Source organism: Electrona antarctica, assembly GCF_951216825.1.
Source record: "Electrona antarctica genome assembly, chromosome: 4".
Taxonomy (NCBI): domain Eukaryota; kingdom Metazoa; phylum Chordata; class Actinopteri; order Myctophiformes; family Myctophidae; genus Electrona; species Electrona antarctica.
The window spans coordinates 8,063,359-8,076,829 of NC_136809.1; the positions used below are offsets into that span (position 1 = coordinate 8,063,359).

General features: G+C 49.4%; 1 protein-coding gene across 1 annotated transcript; it reads left to right on the plus strand.

Moving 5' to 3' along the window:
• Positions 1-523: 523 nt before the first annotated feature.
• Positions 524-12,724, plus strand: LOC306922183 (E3 ubiquitin-protein ligase RNF38-like; the record flags this gene model as incomplete). Its single annotated transcript, XM_079499579.1, has 11 exons — positions 524-628; positions 1,516-1,730; positions 2,937-3,390; positions 4,816-4,983; positions 7,395-7,571; positions 7,674-7,904; positions 8,694-8,797; positions 10,718-10,802; positions 11,068-11,189; positions 11,730-11,829; positions 12,483-12,724. 11 exons carry the CDS (start codon positions 524-526, stop codon positions 12,543-12,545), a joined length of 1,824 nt encoding a protein of 607 aa, XP_079355705.1. The 3' UTR covers positions 12,546-12,724.
• Positions 12,725-13,471: the final 747 nt, after the last annotated feature.

Sequence of the window (13,471 nt, forward strand, 5' to 3'; positions counted from 1 at the left end):
CATTTGGTTCCATTTGTACACTCTCAGAGTTAAATTAACATTGCTTTTACAATATAAATTGGGGGTCCCAGAGATAGAAACACCATTAAATGGGGGTCTGTAGACTAATATGCATGTCAAACTGGGGGTCCTTGACATGAAAGTGTTTGAGAACCACTGACATAGAAACATAGGGTTTTTCAGAAAACTGTCAGGATTTAGAAGACATTTGTAGAATGGTTCCCAGGCCTAAATGGGTTAAACACCCCCCACCCCAGGCCTCTGAGCCCGGGTGGCGTAACAACACTCCCAGTCCCGACGCATGCACAGAACTCTGTTCACTGGCCTGCTCCCACATGAACACACGTACACACACGCACAGTCGCACGCACGCATACACACATACACACGGGGCGGAGGAAATGCCATGAGTCACAAAGGAGTGCAGTAGTGTGTGATTGTGCAATAGTAATATATTGAATAGAATAGTGCACCAGAAGGCATGTAAAGCACGTTGAATTGATTTATTTGGTTGGTTACACGTATGACTGACAGACGGTCGTTTTCTTCTCCACCCCGGGATCGTCCCAGCCGCGCTGGAACGAACGGCTTCCCAGAGGATCTAAAGGGTCTCGCTGAGAATGTCGGGGTATTTTTAAACGCAAGCGTTTAAAAATAAACTACACCTTTTCAGCCTCGCTTTGAACCCGGGCTGTTATTAGACTCCGTTAGCCTTAAATTTTAATCTTTGTCATTTTTTTTACATGGGTTTTTCTTATTATCTCTATTTTAATCAATGTTCTATCTGTTGGTTCTTAACGCTACACTCTTTGAGGTGTCCTCTCCTAGCACAATGATGTTCTATCTGTTAGTTCTTAACGCTACACTCTTTGAGGTGTCCTCTCCTAGCACAATGATGTTCTATCTGTTAGTTCTTAACGCTACACTCTTTGAGGTGTCCTCTCCTAGCACAATGATGCACGTATTTGCAACTCTGATCCCAAGCTTCAATCTTGCAGCTCAAATCGTATCTGATCTTATTTGACTTTTGTTCTCTTCTCTGACTCATGTTGCTTCTAGCTGTGTAAAGTGTGTACATGGTGTCTCTCTGCTATCTCTTGTGTTTCACTGTCCCTTGTCTTTGATCTCACTGTTCGTGATTTGTTTATCGTGTTTTATTAGATTGTATGAGAAGTACTCTATGAATCAGTAGTAATTCAACCATTGGAACAGGCCCCCCTGGTGAGCCGTGACGTTAGAGCAAGTGGGCCCACAAATTATTGACAAAACATTTAAGATGATGATATAAAATTGATCCCACAAAATGTCAATGCATTCTAAGCCTTGAGAACTCTTAGTTCCATTGATCCAAGCCGGAACTAAATCGATTGATTGATTGGATCCCTGACAATGAATGAATGCCCTGTGAACGCTTTTGAGATTTTTCAAGTGTGAAATTAAATAATAGTTTTGATTTGACTGACATCGTCACTAATCACGGTACCCCCCCCCCCCCCCCCCCCACCAATCCCACAGAGTGAGGACAGTCCCAGTCCGAAGCGCCAGAGGCTGTCCAGTCAGTCGGTTCTGGAGCAGCTGTCGTCGTCTGCGGCGCCGTCTCCTTCCACGCCGTCTCCCCCCATCCGGCCCTGGGAGCTGGGGACCCCCAACCGGAGACCCCCGCCTCACCCCCACACACACTACACACACCACCAGGAGAGGTGCCACACGCCCGCCAGGCACAGACGCAGGTAAGGATATAATTATGACATAATGATCGACGGAATAGAATGGGGTCCCTGTCGATGTCATTTGCAGCACAAGAAAGACCCGCCCCCGCCTGCCTCTGATTGGCCCCCCTCCTACTAGTAGTGTGGGGGGAGGGTGGGCATTTCTCACCTTCTACCACAGCCGGGAAACCATTTCTGCCAGCCGACCCGCTAGTATAATGGTCTACTCGTTACACTACGAATCCAGCTGCCCGGGTTCGCATCCCACTGCCGCTGTTATTTTTCCAACAACCGCGAACTAGGATTTTTTTGGACGATAAAGTATGGTTTTAGACCACGACGGAGGGGCGCCGTCTCTAAAGTATGGTTTTAGACCACGACGGAGGGGCGCCGTCTCTAAAGTATGGTTTTAGACCACGACGGAGGGGCGCCGTCTCTAAAGTATGGTTTTAGACCACGACGGAGGGGCGCCGTCTCTAAAGTATGGTTTTAGACCACGACGGAGGGGCGCCGTCTCTAAAGTATGGTTTTAGACCACGACGGAGGGGCGCCGTCTCTAAAGTATGGTTTTAGACCACGACGGAGGGGCGCCGTCTCTAAAGTATGGTTTTAGACCACGACGGAGGGGCGCCGTCTCTCTAAAGTATGGTTTTAGACCACGACGGAGGGGCGCCGTCTCTAAAGTATGGTTTTAGACCACGACGGAGGGGCGCCGTCTCTCTAAAGTATGGTTTTAGACCACGACGGAGGGGCGCCGTCTCTCTAAAGTATGGTTTTAGACCACGACGGAGGGGCGCCGTCTCTCTAAAGTATGGTTTTAGACCACGACGGAGGGGCGCCGTCTCTAAAGTATGGTTTTAGACCACGACGGAGGGGCGCCGTCTCTAAAGTATGGTTTTAGACCACGACGGAGGGGCGCCGTCTCTAGACCACGACGGAGGGGCGCCGTCTCTAGCGAACTTGAGCCACGAGAGACACGGCATCTCACACACTAAAGCGAGTCAAACGTTAACAAAATAATTCCCTGCCATCAAGGGCATGGGTCCATTTTATTTTGGTTACCAACTCTCCATCATTTATCTGGGGACCACCTGGAACCCCCTCAATAAAAGGACCACCGGTGGTCCCCGGAACAGCGGGATGAAAACCACTGTTGTATTCCATGGTTTCATTTCAGCGTTGCTCTACTAAATCTGTGTGATTTTGTTTCCCTCCCCCCTGCTGCAGCCCACCGGCAAGGCGCCAGCGCGGTCGTCTCTCCCGGCCCGCCCGCCACATACCCCATCACCCCCCCCACCCGTCTCCCCAAGGCCCCGGGCCCCGCCTGTCCCCGTCGGAGCTCCAGGACGAGAACTACCACCACCACCACCGCAACAACAACAACCCCCACCCCTCGCCGCACCACCACCACCACCAGACGTTTGCCACCCACGCCCCCCCCAACGTGTACGGACAGGCCCCCCTGACGGGAGGAGGGGGGGCCGTGTCGGAGGAGCCCCGGGCCTTCCACCCCCCCGCGATGTTGCCTCGACTGCTGCACCCGGCCGCCCACCACCCCCACCACCACCACCACCACCCCCACCACCACCAGCAGCAGCAGCACCACCACCATCAGCAGCAGCAACAGCAGCATGCCATACAACAGCAGCAAGGAGCCATGGTCATGGACCTGCACGAACAGGTGTGTGTTGGCCTATGTTAAGGGGTGGTAAACTTTGAACTTCTACATTTCCACTCTCACTCCAGAGGGCCACATTGCATTACCGTAGTAGCAAAAATACCTTTTTTCCTGCGTGTATGAGGGAGATAAAGAAAGAGAGAAGCTGAATTCCAAAACCCCAAATCTCGGTCACTCGCTCACTCATACTCGGCCCCTGTTACCTCCTGACCTAGCTGACGCACCCCCCAAAGCTAAGTCTTGTTGTATTTGGCTGAAAATTATACATTTTTAATATGATTATGGCAAATAATCACAGAGTGTCACTGCACGTTCGCGCACCACAAGGGGCGCACGCACCACAAGGGGCGCACGCACCACAGTATGGGAAACACTGGTGTAGACGATCACATGTCGGTGTCCGAACATAAATCATTGTGGTCTGTTCATTAGCAGAGTTCGACCTAGCTGTATTTAGGTCACATATTTAAATAAATACCTCCATGTACAGTAAGTCCACGAGATGGTCACATAATTTTGGCAGCAGTAACACCAGCATGCTGGAGTGACCCGAGTGTGAGCGAGCGAGTGAGTGGCCGAGATTTGGGGTATTGGAATTTTGGCTAGAGAGAGAGACTTGAGTGCATGACGTTAACTCCTTCAGTGCCACAGTTAGTCATCTACTACTCTACTTTGCCCAGAATTGTCCGTTGAATAAAGCTTGGTTTCAGAAAAATTGCCTCTTTGGAAGCTGAGAAAACTGGGTTTTAGTGTGAGATACTACTCTCAGAATTCTCACTCAAGACTTTTATTTTTTATTTCAGTGATATCAGACATATAAACAGTACTTGTTTGCAAACAAATGAGACAAAAAGAAAGTGCTTTTTTACTGAAAAACATGCAAGTGCAGTTTTGCAGTGTGTTGAACTTTTGTTTTGTACTCGTCTTTGCCATCTCCTTCGTAACTTGAACACAGCATTTTGAACATCTCCACTAGCTAAAGAGTGCTGGGTTGTGCCCCGAAAATAGCAGATCTACAAGCTCACAAGGCGTCGCAGCGCGACGCGTTGTGAGCTTGTAGATCTGCTATTTTCGCTATTTTGGACCAAGTGCTCTCTTACAGGATTTCAGCCCCTGCCTCTCTAACACGCTAACGGCCGTCTCCTCTAACACGCTAACGGCCGTCTCCTCTGTCCCCTGCCTCTCCTAACGGCCGTCTCCTCTGTCCCCTGTCTCTCTAACACGCTAACGGCCGTCTCCTCTGTCCCCTGCCTCTCCTAACGGCCGTCTCCTCTGTCCCCTGCCCCTCTAACACGCTAACGGCCGTCTCCTCTGTCCCCTGCCTCTCCTAACGGCCGTCTCCTCTGTCCCCTGCCTCTCCTAACGGCCGTCTCCTCTGTCCCCTGCCTCTCCTAACGGCCGTCTCCTCTGTCCCCTGCCTCTCCTCAGCTGCAGCAGGCCAGCCTACCGGTTTCCTACACGGTGACGCCGGTCCCTCCACACGGCCTGGCGGCTCCTCTATGCAGCGGGCAGCACCTCCCCCCCGTCTGCTCCTCCCAACAGGTTCCTCCTCCTGCCTGCAGCGTGGTCTTCAGCACCGGACAGCATTACCACCCGGTGAGCACTGAGCACACACTGTTAACATTGTACAATATAATCCATGGAAATGAGATGAGATATACTTTATTAATCCCCAAAGGGAACAACAGCACAATGTGACACATAAATCAAGCTGGACAGATAGAAAAACAATAAACACAAGTAAACACAAGTGGACATAGGCAGGCACACTAGACCAGGACCACTATGGGACCATAAGCACACTAGACCAGGACCACTATGGGACCATAAGCACACTAGACCAGGACCACTATGGGACCATAAGCACACTAGACCAGGACCACTATGGGACCATAAGCACACTAGACCAGGACCACTATGGGACCATAAGCACACTAGACCAGGACCACTATGGGACCATAAGCACACTAGACCAGGACCACTATGGGACCATAAGCACACTAGACCAGGACCACTATGGGACCATAAGCACACTAGACCAGGACCACTATGGGACCATAAGCACACTAGACCAGGACCACTATGGGACCATAAGCACACTAGACCAGGACCACTATGGGACCATAAGCACACTAGACCAGGACCACTATGGGACCATAAGCACACTAGACCAGGACCACTATGGGACCATAAGCACACTAGACCAGGACCACTATGGGACCATAAGCAAACTTTGGGGAGGCAGTTCTTATGCATTTGCATTATAGAGTCTGATGGCAGTTGGCATGAAAGAGAGTCTAAAAGCAGTTGGTTTTCAACCTTTTTCATATCAAGGCCCATTTATTTATTCGGGCATTTGATCCACGGACCACCATTTGATGATTTAGCCTCTCGGAACCAACATAACATAAAAAGCAAATCACACGATAAGGGGGTGTGCACATGACATCATCATCCTCATACCCGGAGGTTATGTGGGAACACCTACTGAGTGGCAAAAAAACCCCGACTTTCTGGCCTTGACAGCCCATACTGTACATAAAAAAAAAAATGTTAAACTCACTTTGCCACTCGATTTGCTCACTTTATCCATGCGCATACCCAGTATTGGGGCAGGGAAATGGCATAAAGCTTTCTAGTGGATGCTTGCATCCAAAACAACTCATAGTATGATTACAGTACATTTAGCGTGTTGGCCTGGGTGGCCAGCATCGAGAATCAAACCACCAAACCCTGGCAAATGTTAAGTATTTGGGGCCTGTGCGCTGCCTGTTCTCCGGTCTCAGTATTTGGGGCCTGTGCGCTGCCTGTTCTCCGGTCTCAGTATTTGGGGCCTGTGCGCTGCCTGTTCTCCGGTCTCAGTATTTGGGGCCTGTGCGCTGCCTGTTCTCCGGTCTCGACATAAATGGCAAATTACATGATCAGGGCAGGAAAACGCTGAGTGAGGTTTTGTTTTGCTTTTGAAACCAGACTGTTGAGAGCTTCTTTTAATTTTTTTATGTATTCTTTTTGGTATTTGCTGCCACCTTGTGGAGAGGTACGGGGACACACGTTAGAAAGGCCAAACTGACATTGATGGGCTCCAGCGTGCACACAAGCCATTTTGGAAAGAACTTCCTCCCTTCCTTCCTTCACAGGTGTTACCGCTGATACCAATGAAGGCTCTGTTCCAACAGAGTCAGGGTGTTACCGCTGATACCAATGAAGGCTCTGTTCCAACAGAGTCAGGGTGTTACCACTGATACCAATGAAGGCTCTGTTCCAACAGAGTCAGGGTGTTACCGCTGATACCAATGAAGGCTCTGTTCCAACAGAGTCAGGGTGTTACCGCTGATACCAATGAAGGCTCTGTTCCAACAGAGTCAGGGTGTTACCGCTGATACCAATGAAGGCTCTGTTCCAACAGAGTCAGGGTGTTACCGCTGATACCAATGAAGGCTCTGTTCCAACAGAGTCAGGGTGCTGCTGTTGTGCGTTTTAGCTCACTGGAAACACTCTGCTACACCAGTGGGTCTCAAGGTGTCCTTGACTGGGTTCCAAATGGACCCGTACGGGTCTGTAACTCTGAGAGTTACACTCTCAGAGTTATTGGGGTCCTTGAAATTAAAATGGTTTGAGAACCCCACTGCACACTAAATGGAACAGAGCCTTAATAATTAGTATCATCGGTGACACCTGTGAAGGAAGTAGTGTACATAGGGCGGCGGCGGCGGTGGCTCAGGGGGTAGAGTGGCCGGATGGTAACCGCAAGGTTGCCAGTTCGAACCTGGGCTCCCCCAGAGTTAGTGTTGTCGAAGTGTCCTTGAGCAAGACACTGAACCCCTAATTGCTCTTGATGTGCAGGTTGGTGCCTTGCATGGTTTCCGGTATCGGTGTATGCATGTGTGTGTGAAGGGTGAATGTAATGCACAATCTAAAGCGCCTTGGATAAAGGCGCTATATAAATGCACCATTTACCATGTATTATTGCATTGTGCTCAAACTCTTTTCTTCCCCGTCCCTCTCAGATGCTCCAGGCCTGTTCGCTGGGCCACCTGCCCGTGCCCTACGCCTTCCCTTCGCTGCTGTCCGGCGACCCACAGTTCCTGCTGCCGCCGCCGCCCCACCTCTCCCACCACCACCACCCCCACCTCCCCCCTCCTCCCGGACACTTCCTGCCCTTCCAGACGCAACAGCCGCGATCGGTGAGTGCCAGAACTGTTTAAGGCCAATATCAGCCGATGTAATGTAATGACCGGTTAATTTCCCATCCCTAGTCCTTACCGTGTCCGTTGTGTCCTCCCCAGCCCCAGTACTTACCGTATCCGTTGTGTCCTCCCCAGCCCCTGCACAGGATCGAGAACGAGGTGGAGCTCCTGGGCGAGCACATGCAGGTGGGCGGGGGGTTCACCTACCCCCACCACCACCATCACCACCACCACCACCATCACCACCAGCCCCCGCCCACCCTGCCCCCCTCCACACCGCTCCAGTTCCTCTCGCACCACGACCCCCTGTCGCAGGAGCTCTTCACAATGGTAAATACGCACACAATAATCTATAACACTGGTTTTCAGTGAGTGTTCCGGGGACCACCAGTGGTCTTTGAAGGTGTTCCAGGTGGTCCCCAGCTAAATGGACAGTTGGTAACCAAATGGACCCGTAATAGCTCTTTAACTCTTGAGTTAAAATAACTCAAGAGTTAAATTATTGATAACGTAGAATAATTGTTTGCCTGTTATAATGTCCTATGATACCAACAGCAATACAGCATGGAATTGTGGACAAAATCTTATCCAACGTGTGGCAACGACAACAAAATATTCTACGTTTTGGGGCTAAATCTCATCAAATGGTGGTCCGTGGCTCAAATGCAGAATACATAATGGACCTAGATATGAAAAGGGTTGAAAACCACTGGTTTATAATAACACATTGCTCAACTAGCATACGCCATCTAGTGGATGCATGCATCCAAAGCACCTCACAGTCAGTAGTAGGCTATATTTAGCATGTGGGCATGGGGAGCATTAACCCAGTGTACTCTCTGCTGCCCCATCTGGCGGAGTCAGGTTAGGGCAGCATTGTGGGTGTATGGGATTTTTCTCTATCACTAAACACGGGTGAAATTTGAACACCTGCCTGTAGAAAAAAAGGGAAACAAACCTACCTTCTATGATGTCACTGCGCATCATACAGGTACTGAAAAGCCCTACCCACCTCAGGCTCAGACATCAACAACATTATGAAAATTACAAAAAATATAATCACCCGTTTAGTGTTAAATGAACATGTATGTCTCTCTCTCTCTCTCTCCTCTCTCACAGCCCTACCCTCACTTCATGCCTCGGCGAATCACAGGACGGCGGTACCGCTCTCAGCAGCCCGTCCCGCCGTCGCCCTATCACCCAAGTTTACTGCCTTACTTCCTGTAAGTGGTCTCTTTAATCATTAAAAGAAGAACAATATAAACATTCCCAAATGCGCAGAATCCTTAGAAATTCCTGGGAACCGGGAAGGTGACCGGTTCGCCCTCCTCGGCTCGCCCCTGTCTACGGGGAGAAGGGTGAAGGGGGAAGTATTGGGATTGACCCTAAAGTGTCAAAGCCAAGACAATTAACACTTTTTTTTTTGCCGGGGAATTCTTCAAAATACAGGCGCTAGAGTGCCGGCAGATATGTCAGATTGTACTCTGAAAAGCCCCTCCCTTCTTAGTGCTCCCTTGGTGCCATATTAATGGAAGCCACTGCTCCTAATGCTTATAGATATGTAAATGCAGCGTACGGTACACGTTCCACACACGTGCAAATACTCCAACAACAACAGACTCTAGGGGACAATATTGTTGTTATTATTTGAAATTGATGATGTATGATAAACCACTGCTATTCTCCGTGTCAGTCACTGTGTACATGTTGTAACACGTGTCTTCTTGGGTCATGTCCTGTCAGGTCCATGCTCCCCGTGACCCCCACTGTGTCCATGTTGTAACACGTGTCTTCTTGGGTCATGTCCTGTCAGGTCCATGCTCCCCGTGACCCCCACTGTGTCCATGTTGTAACACGTGTCTTCTTGGGTCATGTCCTGTCAGGTCCATGCTCCCCGTGACCCCCACTGTGTCCATGTTGTAACACGTGTCTTCTTGGGTCATGTCCTGTCAGGTCCATGCTCCCCGTGACCCCCACTGTGTCCATGTTGTAACACGTGTCTTCTTGGGTCATGTCCTGTCAGGTCCATGCTCCCCGTGACCCCCACTGTGTCCATGTTGTAACACGTGTCTTCTTGGGTCATGTCCTGTCAGGTCCATGCTCCCCGTGACCCCCACTGTGTCCATGTTGTAACACGTGTCTTCTTGGGTCATGTCCTGTCAGGTCCATGCTCCCCGTGACCCCCACTGTGTCCATGTTGTAACACGTGTCTTCTTGGGTCATGTCCTGTCAGGTCCATGCTCCCCGTGACCCCCACTGTGTCCATGTTGTAACACGTGTCTTCTTGGGTCATGTCCTGTCAGGTCCATGCTCCCCGTGACCCCCACTGTGTCCATGTTGTAACACGTGTCTTCTTGGGTCATGTCCTGTCAGGTCCATGCTCCCCGTGACCCCCACTGTGTCCATGTTGTAACACGTGTCTTCTTGGGTCATGTCCTGTCAGGTCCATGCTCCCCGTGACCCCCACTGTGTCCATGTTGTAACACGTGTCTTCTTGGGTCATGTCCTGTCAGGTCCATGCTCCCCGTGACCCCCACTGTGTCCATGTTGTAACACGTGTCTTCTTGGGTCATGTCCTGTCAGGTCCATGCTCCCCGTGACCCCCACTGTGTCCATGTTGTAACACGTGTCTTCTTGGGTCATGTCCTGTCAGGTCCATGCTCCCCGTGACCCCCACTGTGTCCATGTTGTAACACGTGTCTTCTTGGGTCATGTCCTGTCAGGTCCATGCTCCCCGTGACCCCCACTGTGTCCATGTTGTAACACGTGTCTTCTTGGGTCATGTCCTGTCAGGTCCATGCTCCCCGTGACCCCCACTGTGTCCATGTTGTAACACGTGTCTTCTTGGGTCATGTCCTGTCAGGTCCATGCTCCCCGTGACCCCCACTGTGTCCATGTTGTAACACGTGTCTTCTTGGGTCATGTCCTGTCAGGTCCATGCTCCCCGTGACCCCCACTGTGTCCATGTTGTAACACGTGTCTTCTTGGGTCATGTCCTGTCAGGTCCATGCTCCCCGTGACCCCCACTGTGTCCATGTTGTAACACGTGTCTTCTTGGGTCATGTCCTGTCAGGTCCATGCTCCCCGTGACCCCCACTGTGTCCATGTTGTAACACGTGTCTTCTTGGGTCATGTCCTGTCAGGTCCATGCTCCCCGTGACCCCCACCATCGGCCCCACCATCAGCCTGGAGTTGGATGTGGATGACGGAGAGGTGGAGAACTATGAGGTACGCCTGTTAAATATAATAATAATAATAATATAATATGTTAAATATAATAATAATATAATATGTTAAAGTGGTCAAACAAGTGAGCTTGTAGATCGGCTATTTTTCAGCTACATGACACTGTCATATGACGAAGAATAACATGGGGCTTAACCTGTTAAATACTTAATACCTAACTCTAGTACAACTAGAGAGAATTTTCCCTTGCAGGCTGTGTAAATAACATCACTAATGACTGCTAATACTTCTCACTCCCTTCCTCCAGGCTCTGTTGAACCTAGCTGAGCGTCTAGGAGAGGCCAAGCCTCGTGGGCTCACCAAGGCCGACATAGAACAGCTTCCATCTTACCGCTTCAACCCCAACAACCACCAGTCGGAACAAACTCTGTGAGTATCGTGTGCGTGTGTGCGTGTGCGTGTGTGTGTGTGTGTGTGCGTGTGTGTGTGTGTGTGTGTGTGTGTGTGTGTGTGTGTACGAGTGAAAGTGACCCCATCGTCTCTCGCCAACATATCTAGTTGCTCATGACTAACAGAGTTCTGGACCAGAGAGATGCTATAACAAACACTACTGCATCTTCATCAGAGTCTGAAGAGGCAGTTCTTCTTGTACTGCTTCTCCAGTGCCTTCTATGTGCTCCAGTGCCTTCTATGTGCTCCAGTGCCTTCTTAGTTGTTTGCAGTCCAGTGCTTTTCACATCAGAGAAGCAATGGATTCAGCCTCCTCGTTGGCTGAAGAGCAGTGATCTCTCTAGTCTAGTACATCTAATTTCTAAATCTAGTTGAACTCTACAAATCGTAACTTAATAGCACCGCACACTGAAAATAAATGAAACCCGTGTTTCCAGGAGTATCATTCCTGCGTTTTGGTGCCGACGCGTACAGTAACGGTGGCATTGTGCTAACGCTAGCCTCGTCTTTGTCTTGCAGGTGCGTGGTGTGTATGTGTGACTTTGAGTCTCGCCAGCTGCTACGAGTGTTGCCCTGCAACCATGAGTTCCATGCCAAGTGTGTAGACAAGTGGCTTAAGGTAAGTGCCTGGACTTGAATACCACAGTCATCCTTCACTTCTTTTATGTCAGCACTGTGATTGATGATTTTTTTAAATGGCTGCAGTGAACCAACCATCAGGCCAAACAAGTATTTATTGTGTCCTAATGGTTTCTGTATTATACGTGCATATACCGACTGCCCTACAAATCCAAAGTGGAGTGACTACACTTATGGACACACCAACTTAACCCATTTTGACATGAGATCAGATTCTAAAAATGTCTTCTACATCCTGACAGTTTTCTGAAAAGGCTAGGTTTCTATGTCAGTCGTTCTTCGATTTTTCAAAAATAGCAGACCTACAAGCACCCAATTAACCCAAAATGTAACCCCATTTAACCCAAAATGGGTTAAATGGGGGGTCCGTAGCATAATGCGTGTGCATTTGGGGGTCCATGAAGTTAATGTTTCGGAATCACTGCTAGAGCTGTAAAAATCATCCCTTATCGGGGTCACTGGCATAATGTTTTCAAATGGGGGGTCCGTGGCCTAATAAATGTTGATTTGGGGGTCCTTGACACAAAAAAGTTTGGGAACCAATGACTTCTATATCACTTGCACGCACGCGCGCGCGCGCCTACACACACATACATATATAAAACTAGCATTCTCTGTCTCTCTCTCTCTCAGTCTAACAGAACCTGTCCTATCTGCCGAGCCGACGCCTCGGAGGTCCAGCGGGATTCGGAGTGACCTTTGACCCCACCGACCGACCGACCCGAAGGACCACCACGGAATCCTGTGACCATCCAACCATCCAACAACAGTGAACGTTTCCCTCCTTTATATAACCCTATAGCCCCGCCCCCACCCCCACACACACACACACACACACACACACACACACACACACACACACACACACACACACATTTTGATTCTACCACATAGGTCCAGGTGCTCAGTTAAGTGCGTCGTCTTAATCCTGAACGGTTTAGATAACCCAGGACCGTAGCACTCCACTGGGAAAGCTCTCTCTCTCTGCTGACTTGTGCTCACTTTATCACTGGACTTACCAAGATTCACACACACACACTTTTTTGGACTGTTGTTGCCCTCCTCCTCCTCCACAACTACTCTGCCTTCTACTCATGGTGGTTGCCCTTACTATTAATGGCCTTTGACACACACACACACACACACACACGAGCACATGCACACACGCACACGCACACGCACACACGCACACGCACACGCACACACACACACACACACAGTATGTGCAGGTGGACATAATTTGTTTTGTTCTGTTCTTAAAAAAAAATAAAAAAACACTCACTCACTCCAACTCCTTTTTAAGATGGAATGGACAGGAAAAAAATAAAAAAAGACTGAAGTGAAACTCGTATGTATAGTTGTACTAACAAAGCTACGGAACAAGTGGAAGCCCAAAGATTACAGATATTTTTAATCGTTATTCCGATCATTAAGTGTTTTGCGTTCAGGGTTCTGAGTGATGGTGTCCATTTTCACTGGGGGTTGTTGTTCTTATATACGGTTTGAATTTACTTTAAAAAGAAAAATGTGTGTGAGCAAAATTAACATTCCTTGTGTGAAAGTATTCTGTGTTGAAACGAATACTGTACTGTATGTTTATATAAAAAAAAGCAAGGGACTGT